The sequence below is a fragment of the Phalangium opilio genome, unplaced genomic scaffold (genome assembly GCF_054372755.1).
Source record: "Phalangium opilio isolate 3A_F unplaced genomic scaffold, DU_Popi_V2 ptg000056l_1, whole genome shotgun sequence".
Classification (NCBI taxonomy): domain Eukaryota; kingdom Metazoa; phylum Arthropoda; class Arachnida; order Opiliones; family Phalangiidae; genus Phalangium; species Phalangium opilio.
This window is the reverse complement of record NW_028324175.1, coordinates 7,204,949-7,224,401: the sequence shown is the minus strand read 5'-3', so window position 1 is coordinate 7,224,401 and position 19,453 is coordinate 7,204,949. Positions and strand designations below refer to the sequence as shown.

Sequence of the window (19,453 nt, the reverse complement as noted above, 5' to 3'; positions counted from 1 at the left end):
TGCTGTAACCATTTACCCTACCGCCCTAAAAGGTCAGGGAAAATCTGAGAAAAGGGTCAGGGAAAATCTGAGAAAAAGGTCAGGGAAAACCTGGAAAAGTGAGGGAATTTGGTTCTGAAAATTCCGTGGCAACCCTGTATATTTTTCATTATGATTTTTGTAATTTAAGAGATAGTAACTGGCCACATCGAAGATATTAACAATGAATATTAATAAATGCTTTAATTGATGTAAATATTATACTCGCCCTGAAAAATTTTACTTTTTGTTAAAACCAATTAGCAAGGCAGCTAATATTTCCATTCGACTAGTCGTGTAATATCGAATACATTGTTTAATATTTGAAATTGTTATAATTGATGCTCAACCTGTTATTTGAAATATTCAAAGTACAAAAAAAGTGATTTTCATTGAAAATTTATTAAAGAAATTTCAATACTAGGTATCAGTATCCTTTACTATAAGCGAATGAAGCCTTGAGTTAAGGCTTGATCGTCGCAAAACCGTCGGGCCTCTAGTTAAGGTTTGATCGTCGCAAAAGCGTCGGACCTCTTGCTGACAGGCGGTTAAGTCGACTCTCAAACGTGTTGGATGAGGGTCGAATTTCATTCGTGTCGTAACAGTCGGTGAACCAGTGGGCCGTCGTCCCACCGGGCGGACATTTCGATTTTCAAACCCTTACTCTACCTGCCCTTTACCGACGATTTACCGTTCCTATACTAAAAAGCCGCGAAATCGTCGGATTGAGCGCGGCTTTAGGTAGGCATAATGACGCCGACATATAGTCGGCCAACAGTCGTTTTATAGTCGCCTCATAACAGTCGGAAAACCGGCAGGCCGTCGTCCCGCCGGGCGGACATTTCGACTCTCAAACCCTTTCTCTACCAGCCCTTTACCGACGATTTACCGTTCCTATACTAAAAAGCTGCGAAATCGTCGGATTGAGCGCGGTTTTAGGTAGGCATAATGACGCCGACATATAGTCGGCCAACAGTCGTTTTATAGTCGCCTCATAACAGTCGGAAAACCGGCGGGCCGTCGTCCCGCCGGGCGGACATTTCGACTCTCAAACCCTTTCTCTACCAGCCCTTTACCGACGATTTACCGTTCCTATACTAAAAAGCCGCGAAATCGTCGGATTGAGCGCGGCTTTAGGTAGACATAATGACGCCGACAAAAAGTCGGCCAACAGTCGTTTTATAGTAGCCTCAAAACAGTAGGAAAACCGGCGGGCCGTCGTCCCTCCAGGCGGACATTTCGACTTTCAAACCATTACTATCCCGACTTTTTAGTGACTTTTTACCAACTCGTCGGTGACACACAAAGCCGACCATGTAGGCCCTACGTCGGCAGTGCTACTAGGGGGGGTTACAAATATGCGATTGTTGTATTGGTGTTTGATTTCGTCACTATCAAGATGGAGTGGGTTAGAACCTCGAAGGATCGACTTGTTCTGGTTATTGGTAGGCAAAGATGATGTTGAAGAACACCCCTAATTGTAGAAAATACTGGCGTTGCCCTTTTAGCGAGTGCAAGGTTACGGCAGGTAGCGATGATCGGACTATTCTCTATGTGAAAACCAGCATAACCATGGAGTTAATCATTCGGAAGTTGTGAAAAAAGGGTCCTACAGAAGTTGAAGAAAGAAGTCGCAGACAACCCATTGAAATCTGTTTTGTAGGTATAAACTGTTTTTGCCTTTATTAGCATTATTATTAATGTCCATGATTCAACAGATTTACATCTATGAACTCATACAGTTTATGAAAAGAGAAGAGGTCCATCAAGAAATTGAAATAGACTCCATTAGCCGTCTTCACCCTGTTAGACCACCTCTAAAAACGTTCCGCAATCTTGAGAACAAAAAGAATATTCTAAGAGAACAATTGGACACCGGCGCTAAAACACCCGAAGAGTTTTTGGAGGCAATAAAATATGGTTTTAATTTAGAATAGTAAAATGAATACGATACTTATTTTAATTTTGGGATAAATAAATATTTGGGTTAAAAGTCATTGGGAGAAATAATTTTGGGTAAACTGGGATTGGGATAAATAGCGTTTGGGAGAACTATTTTGGGGGAAATGGGACTAATCAAAGAAATTTCAGAAGTTTTAAATTTTTCCTTACTTTATAATTTAAATACTAAATAAATCCTAAATTTTAAGTTTCTATCTCCCTTAGAATTTCCACGATCGGTCGGTCAATGAAATAAAAAAATTGGACCCAAGGTATTTCGTAAACTATATTAAGTTCAAACATGTTATTTGGCTATAAAAGTAGGCCTATTAAAACTATTAGTTAATGAAAATTCAGACTTCTACCTTTAACCAGAAGGGAATAAGAGAGAAGGGACACACTTTATATCTCCATAATGCTTTACACTCGTAACAACAGTCTTCCTAACCTCAAATCAACTACCCTTCACTGATTGGCTATCTAATAGGGCTGTGCGAGCCTTGAATTTTTGGTTTCGAGTCGAGTCTCGAGGATTGAAATTTTCCCTTATCGAGTATCGAGCCGAGTCTCGAGTACTCGAATCGAGTATCGAGTAGTTGGAAAATTTGTTTCGAGTATTTATCGAGTAATTGGGAATTGATTTTCTAGTGTTTTCACACTTTCTGTTAATTTATTGCTCTCATAATAGACATTTGGTGTAATTTTGATCATCGACAACTACTTCCATCAATTCCCAGACGGTATAAGTCTTCTTCCCTTTAAATTTAACTAACTTAATTCCTCATTAATATCATCTTCGGAATCTCATTCCTCACTTGTAGCCATTGTTATACTTCGCACAAAGTTCCAAACGAAAATTTCTAACCTAAACTTAAAAAATAAATAAATAAATAAATAAAATAATAGTAGTAAACGCGCGCCTGTAGTTCATTACTTTTACTTCCACTATTTTGCCGGCTAGGAGCTACTACCCTACTACATTGCACTGGCATTATGATCTAAACTACCCAATGAGCACTAATGTGTGTCTGTTAACCAATAAGCGTGACTTTCTTGTAGATTTTTAGAGCTATTACATACTATTTTCAGAATTGAAGGCTTTCCAAAAGCAGGTTCGAGTATTTATCGAGCCTTGGTTTGATACTCGAAACTGTTTCGAGTCTCAGAAAATCTCTTATCGAGTATCGATCGAGTACTCGAGTCTTATCGAGTACTCGCACAGCACTACTATCTAACTTCTGTCTTAGCTGTGACGTCAGATAAGAAGGTGACGTCTCGGTTGACGTATAAAAAGTAGTTTTGTTTACAACTTTACATTGAAGAAGATAAAAATTACCGAATTTCATGTTGATAAACGAAATCAAGCTGTGCAATTAATTTAGATCCACGGGAATTGAGAACATACCAAAATCAGATAATTTGAAGGTAATAAATAGATGAAAAATAATTATACCGAATTAATATTAAAAAATTAAAATTAGTTTCTATAAAATACATACTTGAGGTTATAATTACACAAGAACGAAACATCGACAGCCCTAAGCCTTTGGAGAATGAAAATCTAGCAGACAAATAGGCCGCCGGATACCGCGGAGAACTTAAAGGTAGCGTCGGCGAGGTTTATTACCGATCTAGAACGCTAAATGGCGCTCGCGTTGGGGGCGGTGGCCTAAAATTTGAAAAAAGGACCATACCCTACGAGTGGACGAATAGCGTCACGTGGGTTACAAAGACTCTATTTGCCCCTCAACCTGGACTCCACGTATCAATATAAATGAAGCTCGCCTAGAGCGCAAAACCTTGCAGTCCATTTTGCACCCCTTTTCCTCATTCTTTCGTGACAGCGAGGAGCGGTTTTTCTTTTTCGCACCTGGGAACTTCTTTTATTCTTGGAATTTTTCTTTTTTTTAGCCATATCGTAGTATACGATAGGCTCTTAGTTTGACCCGAGCCGTCGTAATAGTAGTAGTAGTAGTAGTGGCCGGGGTTGTCGCTTCGTTATCGTCAGATTTTAGATTAAAAGGAACTTAATATTACCACAAACCACCCATAGGGGTTACTGGGCTCGGTTAGAGATTTAATTATAATTAAAATATTTTCAGGTCAGACCCGGGAATCGAACCCGGGTCGCTGGCGCAATAAGCAGACATTCTACCAACTGAACCATAGAGAGTTGATAGAAACCTCGAGTTTTTTATTATTTATTCTTATCTCTAAAATGTCGGGTTGATGTGGGGTGGGGTACCTCTTAATCTGTGGGGTCGGAAGCTTTTGAATTTTTATCTGTGGGGTCGGATACTTATGAGTTATGAATTTGTATGTTTGGGGTTTTTATATTTATTTTCTTTTTATGTATGTGCTAATTAAATAGATAACGATTTTCCCCGTTTCCTACCGCGCTCCTCATGTGTTTCGGTCTCGTTCGGTAGCTATCGTCATCTATGTTATGTTTGACTGGAACGTTTTGGCGGTTAATTCAAATGTGGGTTTAGATAGAGCTAACATAGTTTTAAATGAGCGTTATGCGTTTGATCATTTTAGCATTGCTAAAGGCAATTCGAGGGGATAATCACTAAAATGCGTAATCACTATAACTAAACTTTCTCTTTCAAAAGTTTCTGGGCATAAGTCCTTGTTAGAAATTTATAAGATGCGATAAGTGTGCATCGGCATAAGTCTATGTTGTAAACTCATCGAGGGGATTATCACTAAAAACTATCTGTTCTTCGATTCGCCGGAATATTAGAATTACAGCATAAGTAAATTTATACGGTTATAATTTAATCACTGTTTAGAGTAGGGAATCGAGGGGCTATTCACTCTGATTTTATGCACGGTAAATCATTTAAGCATTGAAAAAGATAGCGCTATTCACTCATTAGGGTAAGGTATAGAGGGGTTATCCACTCATTAGGGTAGGGTATAGAGGGGCTATTCACTCGTACGATATGGCTACTATTACGAGCCCTTGGGCCGTCTTGTTTAGTACTATGCTGTTATAGTCATAGGAGAGGGGAAATTCGCGGAATGGAGAAATCATTCGACTTGGTTTGGTTGGGGGCTTGGGGCCGGGCGCGTTTAGCGATCGGTTAGGTATCTTTCTTAGGGACGGGATTTCAGAAAGACGGTTAGTAAGAAACGAATTGAGCTTTCTTCATATCGCATGAAGTCAATTGTGTTCGGAACTGTTTTATATGAAGATGATAGGTAACTATTAATAAAAGCATCAAAACTATATCCATGCCTGGTTTTAATTCATGCTTTGTTTTATCAGGATAATTATTTTAGTGGTGTTTGGTAATGAACATCAAAAATAAAATGAGGTAAAAATCGAATGTTAAGTTTGACCAATCTAAAAGATTAGTGACTAAACATTTTGTGACTTTTATATAGTACGTATACACCAGGACGTTACTGATAATTTAACAGGACGTGTGAATAATGTTTGAAATTATTGAGGTGGGAGAAGTTGCTCCATCTCTCAGCTTTATCTTCAGTGCCATGTTTTGATTGTGAGGCATTCTACGTCAGCCAAGATGGTCAAACTGAACTGTAGCCTTTCTCCCTGCAGCCTCTTGGCTTAGTAACACTGGGAGAACCAAAATGAAATTGAACTGGGTTACTGGACGCTTGGCAAAATTTAATTGGACGCTCGCGATATTTTAAATGGACACTCGCGATATTTTAAATGGACACTCGCGATATTTTAAATGGACACTCGCGATATTTTAAATGGACGCTCGCGATATTTTAAATGGACACTCGCGATATTTTAAATAGACGCTCGCGATATTTTAAATGGACGCTCGCGATATTTTAAATGGACGCTCGCGATATTTTAAATGGACGCTCGCGATATTTTAAATGGACACTCGCGATATTTTAAATGGACACTCGCGATATTTTAAATGGACACTCGCGATATTTTAAATGGACACTCGCGATATTTTAAATGGACACTCGCGATATTTTAAATGGACACTCGCGATATTTTAAATGGACACTCGCGATATTTTAAATGGACGCTCGCGATATTTTAAATGGACGCTCGCGATATTTTAAATGGACGCTCGCGATATTTTAAATGGACACTCGCGATATTTTAAATGGACACTCGCGATATTTTAAATGGACACTCGCGTTATTTTAAGTGGACACTCGCGATATTTTAAGTGGACAGTCGCAATAGTTAGAATATTTTTTCAAACTTCGTATTTATAAAAACTTTTTGAGGATACAGTGTATAGACTAATGGTGGTAGAGAGGGGTGAAAACCGTGTATCCCTCCCTCTGGGCGCGCTTCTGTAAGAGAGGATACTGTACGCGCCCAGTAGGGGCATGACACTGAGCTAAGAGATAGGAGGAATGCCGTTTGCATAGGTAGTACTGCCATTACTCTATATCGGGCCTGACTTCAGTCTTACAACATCAGAACCAGTTTGTGTACCTGTACATGTATATAGACAAGCCTTTAGCAACCAGGGTTTTCTATAAAATGTTGTGAATCTTTCTCGTATAACCGTGTCTAATCATAGAGCTGTTAAACTGGCAGCTTCAAGAGGGAAAGGGTGTAGCGCTTCAAACTATTGTATCTATAAATCGAGACAGGTTTGGGAGAGAATAGGTAGGCTAAAACATTTTCTACGATTTAGGAAAGGAGAAAAAACTTATGCGTCATGCACTGCACAGCCTTAGACCATTGTTGGGTATTGTACAACCTTAGCACATTGCAAAATAATTTTGGTCTTTGTTAGCAACATCGAATGATAGATAATACCAGGTGGTAATTAGCAAAGGAGATGTATGTATTCATCCTTATTGGCATTAAGGGGTAGTATGGAGTGGTAATTGCTTCGTTACTTTGAGTGGGGTAAGCGTGTGATAGTGTTGGAAAATTTTTGTGCCGGCTCGCTAAAAGCAAGGAGGATGAATAAGAGAGAAGACTCGTTTTGGAAATGTGGAAATAAAAACATGCATCGGCGCGTAAGCCGTTGGTAAAGGCGCACGTCACGTGATCGTTCATGCAATCGAGGAATATTCAAAATTATAAACAAGCTAATGAGGCTAGAAAAAGGGGGCTTGAACGCATGGGCGAGAACGTACGCTCTCTTGCCGTGAGGGGGTCGTGGTAATCATGGTAACTGGGGAACGCCACAGTGTAATTTTATGAACTGCGGACTACGTGCATTTTGTCTGACTCTGAACCTCCTCTCTTATAAATCCTCCTTGCTACGAGAATGCTACGGCATCTACCGTATAGACCATTTCGGAAATTAAATACGGTACCATTGCGGTATCCTCCTTGGCGCCAAGAAACAACGCTAGATTCAGTGCGAGTTGGCTAGCCTCCCGCGAGCAGTGAACTCGGGCTCATTCTGGCGTCTCTTCTTGGCGCGAGGGAGAATACCCCAATGGCCGCCTCTCCCTTGTGGGTTGGTTACTCAGTATTTATATTCCGAAATTTTCTATAGTTTGTAGGTAAAGGGGGTCTGTAAACCAGAAATGTGGTTTTATTTTTGTTTGGGTTCTAAGAATTCCCTCCAGATCCATGAATGTATACCATTTCTTAGTCTTGGCGGATGGTGTTAATTTCGGGAGGGTAATTGAGGTTTTCCTACCCTTTTCTTAGTATCAACTCTGCTTTAAAGTGAAATTCCGGGTGGCTAGTGCTTCCCAAACACACCCATAATATCGGCCGGTTCTGACATTTCTACCTTGAATACAAGTTCATTCGTTCATTATTTTAAAAGGAGATAAAAGAAATGTTTAGGTGCATTGGAATGTGGTCACCGAAGAAATGGAGATAGAATTCAGTCTCGTCGAGGGGCTACTCACTATTATGGTTACTGCAGTGATTATAACATTATTTAATCGCCACTTGTACCCGGAACAACTCGCCAATTACACATGGCAAAGGTAATTGTAAAACGATTAACGAGTCATTTCATTTCAGAAAGAAGTATGTTCGAAACACTTCGCAATTATCACACGATATAAGAAATTAGATCGGGATAACCAAATCATTTCACGTCAGGTGTTCACAGGATATAAAGAAGGATCACGTCCCTTTCGTTTGAAGAACGTTCAAACCAATGTACTTTTTCAGTTTTTCCAAGAAATAAATAAAAATGCTCATTATATACTCTTGTTCAACCTCACTTGACAGTATTGTAAAAGTTGAGGAGCATTAGCCAATATATAATGGCAAGTACGGTTTCTCAAGTGCGGGTAAACAGGAGTATAGATATTTGTCTCCATAGTTTCATTTTAAGTTAAAAATATCGAATCGAAAAAAATAGTGAATCTTTATACAAAGCTACTAGCCTTTAGCACATAGAGAGTGAGAAAATGGATTGAAAGGCGTGTGTATGGCATTGGGAAAAGGGAATAAAGGAATCAACTATAGGTGATTGGTTGTCAAACTATTCAGGTGGTCGAAGCTACCCTGCCCTTATTTGAAAATAAAGGGGGGGAGGTAACTCCTTCTTACAGAGAAAAAACTTAATAGTATTGCAATGTTAGGGGGTTTCAGTTTAAACCTTTGCCCTCTTAAAACTCCGAACCCCTTCTTGGTACCGCAGTCCCCAGGATAATCATGGCAGAAAGACTATATAGTAATGGCACGTCCCTGCCTTTGGCTACGTTACGCTCTATGAGAAATTAACATGGAGTGCCACTACTCTATATAGGGGCAAAAAGAAAACCCAGTCTGGCGTTTTTCGTCCCCCCGTTTAACATTCTTAAGCTATCCCTACCATCAACGGTCACGTGGCGCGGGCATCATCCATGGGCGAGGGGGGGGGGGGTTTGGCGAACCTAAAGGAAGCGTGGCTTCGTCGTTGGTGCGTAACGGATGGGGGAAAGGGGGGAGTAGAAAATTCGTTAGAAATAAACTGAGTTGCAAGCTTTTTCGCCTAGGCGGCAGCACATTTTCTCGGCGTTTGGAGCTACACAGGAAAGTTTCACTAAAGGGGCGCCAACCGAGCAGAGTTCCCCTTTAAAAATTTGTCAATTCTGTATTTAGATGATATTAAAAGATGGAAAAAATAGTTTTGCTTTCTTTTGTATAAATTTATTTATTGATTTTAAAATTTGTGTTCGTCTGATGTTATTGGTTTTCTGCCTAATACAGTTACTCGACAATATTTGAATTTTAGTGTAATCTGAAAATGTTTATATTTATTTAAACACCCTGCAACTACTCGTCCGTCCCCATACCCAAAAACTAGAGGTGTGCCATTAACCGAATAATTCGATTAATGACTAGGTGGTTAAGGGGGAGGACAACTGACCTAAAGTTCGAATCTTTTTCAAACGATGGCGCTCAGATCTGCGGGGAATAACACAATTCTATCCCCCGTGTAGTAGGTATTATAGTGGGTATTTAGAAGTTTTCCTTCTATAAACCATCCCTGTACCGGAATTCAGTTAACTATTTATTATTATTCAACGCTATACTAACGCCGATAGGCGATAGAAATAACTGTCATGAAGGCTTTAATGTATTGAACATTAGGTGAGACCATAAGTTTATAACTTATCTACGATAAGTGTGTCACTTAAGTCAATTGCTTAATGAGAGCTTGTTATAGAGCAGACGACAGCGTGACGTCAGACCCTTTAAGAATAGTGCCCCCATGCGGCTAAAACTCAAACAAATTGAGGCGCGGCTTAGGCGGAGGGATATCTACAGTAGCCAATAAAGCAAGACTAATATTTGTCAAGGATATCGTCGTCGTCTGCTAGTGAGTCTTCTACAAAGTTACTATGAGGCTGAGCGGCTAGTAGTTTAGTTTGCAGCTTATGTTGTAATTAATTATATTAATCGCGTTTAGTTATCGCGTTTCGAAATGGATGAAATTTGTTTAAATAAGGAAGAACTTCTACGTGATATTGAAGTTGCAGTGTTAAAAAACTTTGATTCTAGTGATATTAAAAACATCCATGAAGAATTGAAAGGAAATGATTCCAGTTCATCAATCGTTGATGATTTAAGTACGCTTTTTGTTAAAACATTAGGGAAACATAAGCCAAAGCAAAAGGTTAATTCAAAAGTTAAAAAAGTTGACATTCAACAAAAGAGTTTAGCCGCCCATCTCGAATGGAAATTTGTTATTAGAAAGAATTTTGATACTTTCAAAGAAAGGTTGGGATTCGGTAATAAGCCTGAAAATGAACAAAACAATTTGTTACTATTATTGTCATGCTATTCAGAAGAAATTTTGTTTCACTGGAGCAAGAACAGAAAAAAATTAGCCGAAAGCAATGAAACTTTAACATCTAATAACGAACTGGTGAGTTATTTGCATTAGTTAAGACGATAGTATGAGTGTAAATTTATAAGATATGTGAATATATGAAATAGTGTATAACTTTCCTCAGACAAACGAGATGTATGAAAGATCGCTCATGACGATAGGCGGGGGCTGCATAGGGGAGATTTGGAAACTAAACAAAAAACGAACAATATTTGGAAAGAAAATGAGACTGACAGACCAACAGCGTAAAACCTCTCAAATTTTATGGGACTGTTCTTTGAAAATAAGACGAACATCTGATGAAAAAGCAGAAATTGAGTTTTCAGGGATAGGAATGAGAGATTCTGGAGGCTACTTTATTCCCAAACAGTCTCTTAATCCATACCTCATCAAATTAAATCAATTATGCAGAGACATCTTATGTCCCGAAGGAATTAAATCGCATGGACATAAAATATTGCAAGTAAGAGCTTAAGTAGATTCTCAAGTATATCGAAGTTTAATAACCACTTAATTTCAACTAGGTTGTTTTTGACCGGGTAAAAAATCACCAAGAAGAGTTGGAATCGTGCTTTCTAGCGTGCACTAAAGAAATAATTCCAGCTGATAACGCGAAACTTTTCCTTGCTGAATTCCAAAGAAAATTTCTACACGCACTTTCTAATGAATTCATAACAGCTAAAGATGCATCAGAGGTGGAAAGGAAGAAACAGTCTTCAAAAGGCTGCAGTGGGTTGAGAGATGAGCTATATGTTCTTTCTAAAGGAGGAAGGTTCCAAAAAGGTTCAACCATTGAAAATGGGAAAGGGAAATTGAAAGCCAAAACGGAAAATAGAAAACCCATTTCTAACGCTGAAAATCCAAGCAGTTCCAGAACGCACACTTCTTTGGATGAAACACCCATAAAATCACGTTTTTGTGCCCCTAAGCGATTGAAAATGGGAACGAAGACAAGCCCAAATAAGAAGGCCAGAGTACAAAAAAATTCAAAAATGAACATTAAGGTTCCTAAAAGTCGTAGCAAAGTAGCAAACCTCATCAACAAGAGCAACTATTCACCAGAAACTTCTAATAAAAACTCTAAAGATTGTAATAGTTCAAGGCAAAATAGCAAAGATTCTGATCCTTTAAACCTTTCTGCCCAAGTTTGTGATAATTCGTGCCTGAATGGCCAAGTTTGTGATAATTCCAGTTTGAACGAAAATGTTCAGTTCAACTGTGATAGGTTAGCCAAAGTTCCTACATTTTCCAACAAGAATAGTCAAGTTTCAAATTCAACCACAAAAGACACTGCTCCAGATTGTTCAACCCAGAAATCCTTAACAGTTCCAAACAAAGTGGATGAATCTAATCGAGCCAAGAGACAAAAGAAGCTTCCTAGTCGTTATTTAAACTATTATATGCAATAACCATGTGATAAGTTCGAAAATGAAATAGCCATGTGATCGTTAACTTTTTTATTATTTTCCTTATTTTAGATTTTAGTAGGAAACGTTACTGTCTACCAAAGTATCAAAAATAAAAATGAGTTTATAACAGAATTATCTACTTTTTTGACGAAGACTTAAATTTTGCAGCGAAAGCATCTTTCACGTACAAGGGTACATCTCTGTATCCATGCCCACTGTGGTGTCCTTTGACATCAATTTTTGTGAGGATGGCTTTTCTTGCCGTATTATAATTGACGCTAGATAGTTTTCCACCTGCATTTTGCTTGAATTGCGAGAAAAGTGTTTCCACAGCGCTGCCATTGATTCTTACTGGGCATAGATAATAGCCTCCAGGATAGTTATCGAAAAATTCTTTCACTAATCCCTCGACTCCGTAGACCATAATTCGCAACAAAGCCCAGGTCTGAATCAGTCAAAAAATATAATTTATGATCTGCATAATTCCATGTTTTAAAGGAGCGGGAATGAGATTGTGCGGGATTTAGATACAGCTAAATTATGAGATTTCAACTTCATTAATAATTAATCTGATACAAAGGTTTATAATTTATCCTGAAAAGTTCTAAACTGATGTCTCAAATAATATATTTAGCTAATCTGCCGCGCACTTCTTCGGGAAACTATAAAGATGAATATATACCTGCCATGAGATGAATTTCTTCTGTTTAATATCCCATGGTTTGAATTCTTGGTCTTCATCTAGTTACAAATTGTAAACATGATTAACATTCCAATAATTGCTTTCTATAACAACGACGATAACTTACTAATGAGGCTTTTGAGCCATGTTGTAAAATAATTCAAACCATTACGACAGTTTGCCATAACTTGCCCTCCAGTTGACTCCTCTATTTTTGTATGAGAGAGCATGCCAGTCTCGAAGATATTGTTGCAGGCTTTCAAATAGGCAAACACTGCCTGTACTTCACCCTGATCTAGTGGTGGTTCTGTCTGCTTTGGATTCCCATACTCATACAGCGCAGCAAGAACGTCATTTTGCTTTTAAAAAATTTGTTTCAAGACATAAATATCTAGTTTTTGGTTCAATAATACTTCTCGGATATACTTGTAAGATCTTCGCCGGCTTTACATTGAGTTTCGTCCAAGGATCCCTTTCAACGTAACTTTGATGTAGATTGGGAACTAAACGCGGAATATTTCTGGCCCTACGTTGGTCATCCCTCTCCTTAAGATCCTTGATCTGCTTCCACCCAAATTGGACTCCATTATTTTTGAATTGTTTACTTCTATCAGGGTCCGATGAATACAGTGCGTTAATTAGGCTCTTCAACTAAAAATACCTCAGTTAAAATTATTTGCCATAACTATATTTCATATAAAGTCTCTATTACTTCATGCGATGGACAAATTATCCAATAAATATTTCGGTTTAGTTTATACGGATTTTGAAAACACGGATTGAAGGCCACTTCAATATCGTTTGTTGCTTTAGAGTCAAAGTAACTGAATTGACCCTCCAAACCAACAGTCATCTTTATTAAAGAAAGATTGGCACTGGCTCCATCGCAAACTATTCCAGCTATATTGAAGCCACAGTATTGGAATGACTTCATCACTTCGAACAAACATTTAAAAGTGAATTGGGTATCTGAACTGTTGACTGTTGAAAAGTAAGGGCCAATGATGTCATAATTAGAGGTTAGATCTCTCCATAAAAATTGAAGCATAAAATTTGCTTTTGAAATATCCTTTTCATTTGATACTTCACTGAAAAGGTCATCCAGATAGGCGTAATCTTCCCTAGGCATAGCTAAACCAATGAGCTTGTGATTTTTACTATTCCACACGACTTTAGCAGCAACGCGAACTTCGTCAAAGACTAATATCCCATCGCACTGCGGTTTTAACAACCCAAGTGAGACCTGTTCGTTTACGAACTTTTCATAAATGTTTTTCTGCTCTTTTAGGTAATCCATATTTATTCCTGGCTCATCCAAATTTTTGCTAGTTTTTCTTTGAATTGATCGCCAAGAGGGCAGGTTCAGAATTTTGAAACTTCGGAGCGCTTCGTAGGCTGCTTTGCTGCGGAACGCAACGGCTAAAGCTACAAATGTTGTGGTTCTTTAGATTATTCAACGTCTACTAAAAGTCTAAAGAAATATCGAATCATAAATACTTACCAATGCGATATGTGACGATGCTCCAACGATTGCCTTTCTTACCATTAGCTGATTGGAGTTAAAATTAAAATGTTGCTTCATAATCAAAACAAGTTAATTTGACAATTTACCATTTTTATTCTGATCAGCTATGTAATCTTCTTTTTCATTTTCTAAATATGTGGCATAGTCGCTGTCCCAGATGTCTCTCAGTCTTCCACATTCATTGTTTTTAGTGTTTGGATTTAAAGCCGCATCTAGCACTTCCGAAAATTGAGCATTTATGATCGAAGTTATTTGCCTCATCTCATTGTGTTGTTTTGGTTTTAAACGAATTTCAAGTGATTTTAGTTTTGCTTCCAATTTTTCATTTTTAAGTTTTAAATTTTGGAAACGAAAAAGCTGGCGCCGTTTCTTTAAAGATAAACTACGAGGTGATAAGAACTTTTCTGGAAACGTCGATGAAGGTTCCATCTTTCTTTTACGGCACGGTGATTTATTAGATTCTAGGCGTCGCTTAAGACAAACCTTCAAATATGAATTAAGATTTTTACACGCAGTGCAAACGTTTTGATATGGTCCATTTGCATTGATTGGTTTCTTGAAAAATGCAGGACAATCAGAAGAAAGATAATGTTCTTTAGGGTATACATGTTTCACGAGTTTCTTTGGCAAGTTCACTAATTGTGGAAGCGATTGAACTGATTCTTCTCCAAGACCTTCACAAAGAATGTACTGTTGGTCGACGAAATCAGTGAGAAGTTGTGATACCAATTCTGAATCGAGTTGTCCAGCCTTCGAAACTAAAAACTCCCTTACTACGCCTTTAAAAATAACATGGAATCTGAGATAACCTTCTTCAGAAAGCACATATTTCGCTGACTCGCAGTTAAATTTAGGCTCATAGCCATCTCTTCTAAATACTTCAACATAACACTAGAAAAAAAGGCGCTGTTTAGATTTATGAAATAAAACAAAGGTTGAAAACATTAAGTAATTATATACACACCTCTTTTGTCGTTGATCCTTTTTCAACCCAAATTAGTGACTTAAACGAAGCTACCAAGCTCTTAAACTGCAAACCTAAATCCGTGTTGAACTTTTGGAACTGGGCATAGCTAGTTAAATCAGTCTAATTCAAATGTATAGGGGAAAATTAATATTCTAATAGTTTCTAGTTTGTTTCTAATAAGAATACCAACCTGACATTCATTATCTTTGGTTATTTTCTTTATTGTCTGACGAGCCAAAGTTATTGATTCGTTAAGCCTTTGCACCGTTTCCAAATCGCTATACGCGGTAAAGGTTGATACTTTTACCGTTTGGGACCCTTTTTCCGTTTTTTCAATCGATGAACAATAATTATACTGTGTACTTTTATGACAGCTCATAATTTAAATATGTTAATTCTAAATAAGAATAATTAAATGTGGCACGGTAACACGTAACGACCGATTCAACCTTCGACTATGCAAAAACCAGCAGACTACACTCACGGTGCGCCCTCCCACTTCAAAAGAAAATAGTTCAGTCTCCTTTCATTGGCTCAAATTTAAATTACCGCGGTTTGATATGACCAATAACACAAAGGCAACAAGTATATATACTAGGTAAAGGTTTAACAGATCAGTAGGCAGTCCATAAATTGATTTGTCACTCTCTGACAAGGTCTCATTAACAAATATCCATAGAAAACAGGGGAAGTGACACACTTATCGTAGATAAGTTATAAACTTATGGTAGTATATAAGGATTTCGAATCGCAGCTATGGATAAGAACAGCGCAATTGCGTGAACCTTTGGTGGAAACCCCGCCATTGGGAGGCCGGACGTTTCTCGTAACCCTGGCCGATCGCCGCGTATGTCTTAACCTTAAGGATGATGATGGAGTAGAAGCCAGGTGTGCAGACTGGTGTCCATGTGGGATGGACTAAAACAATGACCAGAAGAAGGTGGTGTAGAAGCCAGGTGTACAGACTGGTGTCCATGTGGGATGGACAAAAACAATGTCCAGAAGATGGTGGTGTAGAAGCCAGGTGTACAAACTGGTGTCCATGTGGGATGGACAAAAACAAAGACCAGAAGATGGTGGTGTAGAAGCCAGGTGTACAAACTGGTGTCCATGTGGGATGGACAAAAACAAAGACCAGAAGATGGTGGTGTAGAAGCCAGGTGTACAAACTGGTGTCCATGTGGGATGGACAAATACGAAGACCAGAAGATGGTGGTGTAGAAGCCAGGTGTACAGACTGGTGTCCATGTGGGATGGACAAATACGAAGACCAGAAGATGGTGGTGTAGAAGCCAGGTGTACAGACTGGTGTCCATGTGGGATGGACAAATACGAAGACCAGAAGATGGTGGTGTTAGAAGCCAGTAAATACAGACTGGTGTCTATGTGGAATAGACATAAGCAACGCCCAGAAGATGGTGGTGTTAGAAGCCAGTGAATACAGATTGCTGTTCATGTGGAATGGACAATTGACTAGTCAGATGAAATAATAGTGGCCAGTTGAATTGTGGATAGCCTCAAGTTTTAAATTTTCCGGGAACTGTGAATGCGGTCCGGAAATAGCGAACACATTTGCTTCGATTCGGAAACTGCGAACGCGGTCCTCTGGGGTGTAAGTCAATAACAACAGCCTGACACACACACACACACACACAGACATGCCTGTCGATTTTAGAACCTCTCCGTGACATACGTCACTCGGAGAGGTAAAAAGTTACAACCAATCCAAAAACCTTCCTTATACATTAGAGCCGTCATCAGGCCTTATCTAAGGGAGCTACCGCTCCCTTAGAATAAAGAATATATTTTGTAGATGAAAATATATTTTTTGGCTTAATTAACATTAATTGTTAATAATTAATTAACTTGGTTTTTTGGCTGGATCTAGCCCAAATTTCTTCATTTGAACCGCAATATCAAACAAATAATCGTAACACTCAGTCCTAAAAAGATCATAAAGCGCGACTATTAAATGGATAGTCGCCTACTTTCCCAGTTAACGTCATTTCGCCTATTTTATTCTGTTTTCTAATTATAAAACCATAAGTTTATAAGATATGTTCCATAAGTATGTCATTACCTATACTTCGTAATGCTAGAGGCTTAATGAGAGCTAGTTCAAGAACGACGCGAGAATTGACTACACTCGGTTTTGCAGTCCATCCTCCTATTTAGTCTGTAGTAAGCCTTTGGCAGCGCCTCACCAGGCGTCGCTTTACGAGAATCTATGACGTTTCACCTACGTCACTTCATGACAAGCTCTCATTAACGAGTGACACACTTATGGAACATATCTTATAAACTTATGATAAAACCTAAATTATTTAGGCCTAAATTTTATAATTTGAAGTATTTCAAACTCCCACAGGCTGACAATTAAAAGATTATACGGATAGTCGCGTCTTTTCCAGTACTAGGCGACATAATTATGACGTCATCACTCTTTAGCGTTATTGATAGTACGAGCACAGCCCACTCGATCACGCTTTGCCCGCATTTCCTATAGTAGCCCCACCGAGCGATTTTTTTTCTCCTAATCAGAACCTATTTAGTAACTTAGGGAATTTTTAGGAAAATAACTATTCGTTTTGAAACTTTTCACGATCATTTTAAAAGCCTTCAATATCAGAACTAGGGCCAAAAAACTGCGTAGATTTTTTGGGTGACACGCGTTTAGAGGCCAACTGGACGGGCTTCTACAGCGGGTTCAACTTGGTACTCACATTATTTTGGTTTTTTCCCATGTGTCACCCCAAACGTAGACACCGTGTCTTCGTACAAGAACGGCGCAAGTTTCGGGATACTTAACCATAATTTCAGCTAGTGGGTCCTAGTTGTATCAAGATGAAATTAAACCTAGTATTGCCTCCTAGTTCGAGATTTAGGTCTACCTTCAGGTCACTTTCGTAGTTTAAGTTCTCAATAATGGGAACGATTAGTTCTTCATCGTAACGATAGTTGAGCCCCGTTTTTGCATTTTTAATTCCCTAATTATGAGCGAGCGAAATTGTTTGGCAATTAAACAAATGTTAAAGTTATTAGGGGTTTGTTTAGGGTCACCTTAATCATTTCCTGATGAGTTATCTTAAACTCATTTCCTTCAAAGAGTAACGTGGCCATAACGGCTGCCTTTGAGTGCGTGTGAATCGCGGCACCGGCTCCTTTAGATTACGTAATAAAACACCGAGCTATAGGTGCGCGGTGCGCCAACTGTGGAATGGCTCAGGTTGGGCGGGACGCCAAAAAGGGGGATTAATAGTCGGACTCAATTGTAGTTGGTTCGTCTGTAGCCCTTTTATCCAATGCGTCCGAGCATTCCTCCCCCATTTGGTCGCGTCCCCCCCCACCCGGACCTAAGCCGTTCCACAGTTAACGCGCCTATTTCTCCTCCTCCCCCCTTCATCCTTGTTTAGACAACTTGAAGCAAATATAAGCGATATTACCCCCCCCCAACCCCCGGGTTTTTAACACGGACCACCATTACTTCATTTTTCTCGCGGGATGGGGGACTAATGTAATGGCACCTTCCTGAGTTTGACTGCATTACGTTCTATGTATATTTAACACGGACTGCTATTTCTGCAATATAAAGCGCAACGCAAATTTTAAAAATTCTAGGTCTACCTCTGATAATGTAAGCATTCATAAACAATGGCGTACAGTCACTCTTCTTAAGTTTTTTAGAAGGGGAGCGTCCAGCGATATCGTCTCCATTTATGTTTTGAACAAAGAGATCGTCAGCTTGAATTCGTTCTTTCTGGATTCCAGATGGCGCCAGGTATATTTCGTCACCAAGTTTAATACTAACCGCGCCACCTGTCCCCGTTAGCCAACCAAGATTATAGAAACTTCTACAGAGTTCCGGTATCAGTCTACGAGGATGCGTCTGACATTATTGGAATAAATTGAAAATGGATCTAAATTAGGCGTAAAATTTGGGACTACCACACGCCATATTGGTGTGGCTCGAGGCTTCGTAGGTGGCTTCTCCTCTTTAACCCAAAATTAATAGAGTAGTCTCGGTACTACGTACGCAAACGTCATACCCTTCTCTCTCTTAGCTCAATGCCATTGCCATCCCCCTACTGGACACCCCCCTTCTAACGACCCTAGTCAATAAAGTAATGGCAGTACTACGTATTTAAACGTCATACCCTTCCAACTCTTAGCTCCGTGTCATCCCCCCTACTATGAGCGTACAGTATCCCCTCTTACAAGAGCGCGCCCAGAGGGAGGGAGGGATATACAGTCTACACCCCTGTCTAGCGCCACAGAATGTAAGGTTTACCTAAGTTTCACTTTGGTTATTTAAACTACGAGAAACACTCTCCTACATGGTATTAAATTATTAATTTGATATTTAACTATATAATTAAATTAAATGGCATATTTACCTCGTTCAGCTCTCCGTCCATGACTATGTTGTATTCGAAACAACTTGTTACTTTACCGAGAAACTGAACAAACCACGTTGCGACTTTCAAAATAAAAAAAAAACTGAGAAAAGAAAGGCAGAAGTTTTAGCAGACGATATCACCAGAGTCAAGTTAAAACGATTATCCAAGAAGAGAGTGTCTATTCTCACCCCCGGGTGGAAATAGCCTACGCATAGAGATACATTATATATTATTATTATATTATTATATTATTATA

The 19,453-nt window shown here is 38.9% G+C and overlaps 2 protein-coding genes and 2 long non-coding RNA genes across 4 annotated transcripts; 2 read left to right on the top strand and 2 right to left on the bottom strand.

The window, feature by feature from the left end:
- Nucleotides 1–4,734: 4,734 nt before the first annotated feature.
- LOC149668348 (uncharacterized) lies at nt 4,735–5,708 on the top strand. The gene is made up of 3 exons (XR_016368074.1): nt 4,735–5,166; nt 5,234–5,282; nt 5,353–5,708. It is a non-coding gene; the product is annotated as an uncharacterized LOC149668348 (long non-coding RNA).
- A 1,449-nt stretch (nt 5,709–7,157) lies between these two features.
- Nucleotides 7,158–8,099, top strand: LOC149668347 (uncharacterized). Its single transcript, XR_016368072.1, has 2 exons — nt 7,158–7,801; nt 7,913–8,099. It is a non-coding gene; the product is annotated as an uncharacterized LOC149668347 (long non-coding RNA).
- Nucleotides 8,100–11,747: 3,648 nt separating this feature from the next.
- LOC149668346 (uncharacterized) lies at nt 11,748–13,706 on the bottom strand. Its single transcript, XM_089841229.1, has 5 exons — nt 13,021–13,706; nt 12,735–12,959; nt 12,436–12,667; nt 12,309–12,367; nt 11,748–12,071 (listed from the first exon to the last, which is right to left on the bottom strand). Exons 1-5 carry the CDS (start codon nt 13,603–13,605, stop codon nt 11,763–11,765), a joined length of 1,410 nt encoding a protein of 469 aa, XP_089697355.1. The 5' UTR covers nt 13,606–13,706; the 3' UTR covers nt 11,748–11,762.
- Nucleotides 13,634–19,337, bottom strand: LOC149668345 (uncharacterized). The gene is made up of 12 exons (XM_089840898.1): nt 19,195–19,337; nt 18,425–18,686; nt 17,861–17,961; nt 17,692–17,787; nt 17,524–17,630; nt 14,991–15,078; nt 14,798–14,920; nt 14,608–14,724; nt 13,920–14,523; nt 13,810–13,857; nt 13,708–13,733; nt 13,634–13,642 (listed from the first exon to the last, which is right to left on the bottom strand). Exons 1-12 carry the CDS (start codon nt 19,213–19,215, stop codon nt 13,634–13,636), a joined length of 1,602 nt encoding a protein of 533 aa, XP_089697024.1. The 5' UTR covers nt 19,216–19,337.
- Between the last annotated feature and the right edge of the window lie 116 nt (nt 19,338–19,453).

Bases quoted from the DNA above. Each gene is read 5' to 3' on its own strand.
- LOC149668345 (XM_089840898.1), bottom strand. From the start codon at position 19,215: ATGGACGGAGAGCTGAACGAG. The intron at 17,788-17,860 runs GTGACCCTAAAC...GCTCATAATTAG, and splicing joins CTCATCAGGAAATGATTAAG to GGAATTAAAAATGCAAAAAC. The intron at 17,631-17,691 runs GTAGACCTAAAT...TGATACAACTAG, and splicing joins ACTACGAAAGTGACCTGAAG to GACCCACTAGCTGAAATTAT.
- LOC149668346 (XM_089841229.1), bottom strand. From the start codon at position 13,605: ATGGATTACCTAAAAGAGCAGAAAAACATTTATGAAAAGTTCGTAAAC. The intron at 12,668-12,734 runs GTATATCCGAGA...ATTTTTTAAAAG, and splicing joins AGCCGGCGAAGATCTTACAA to CAAAATGACGTTCTTGCTGC. The intron at 12,072-12,308 runs GTATATATTCAT...TGACTGATTCAG, and splicing joins AGAAATTCATCTCATGGCAG to ACCTGGGCTTTGTTGCGAAT.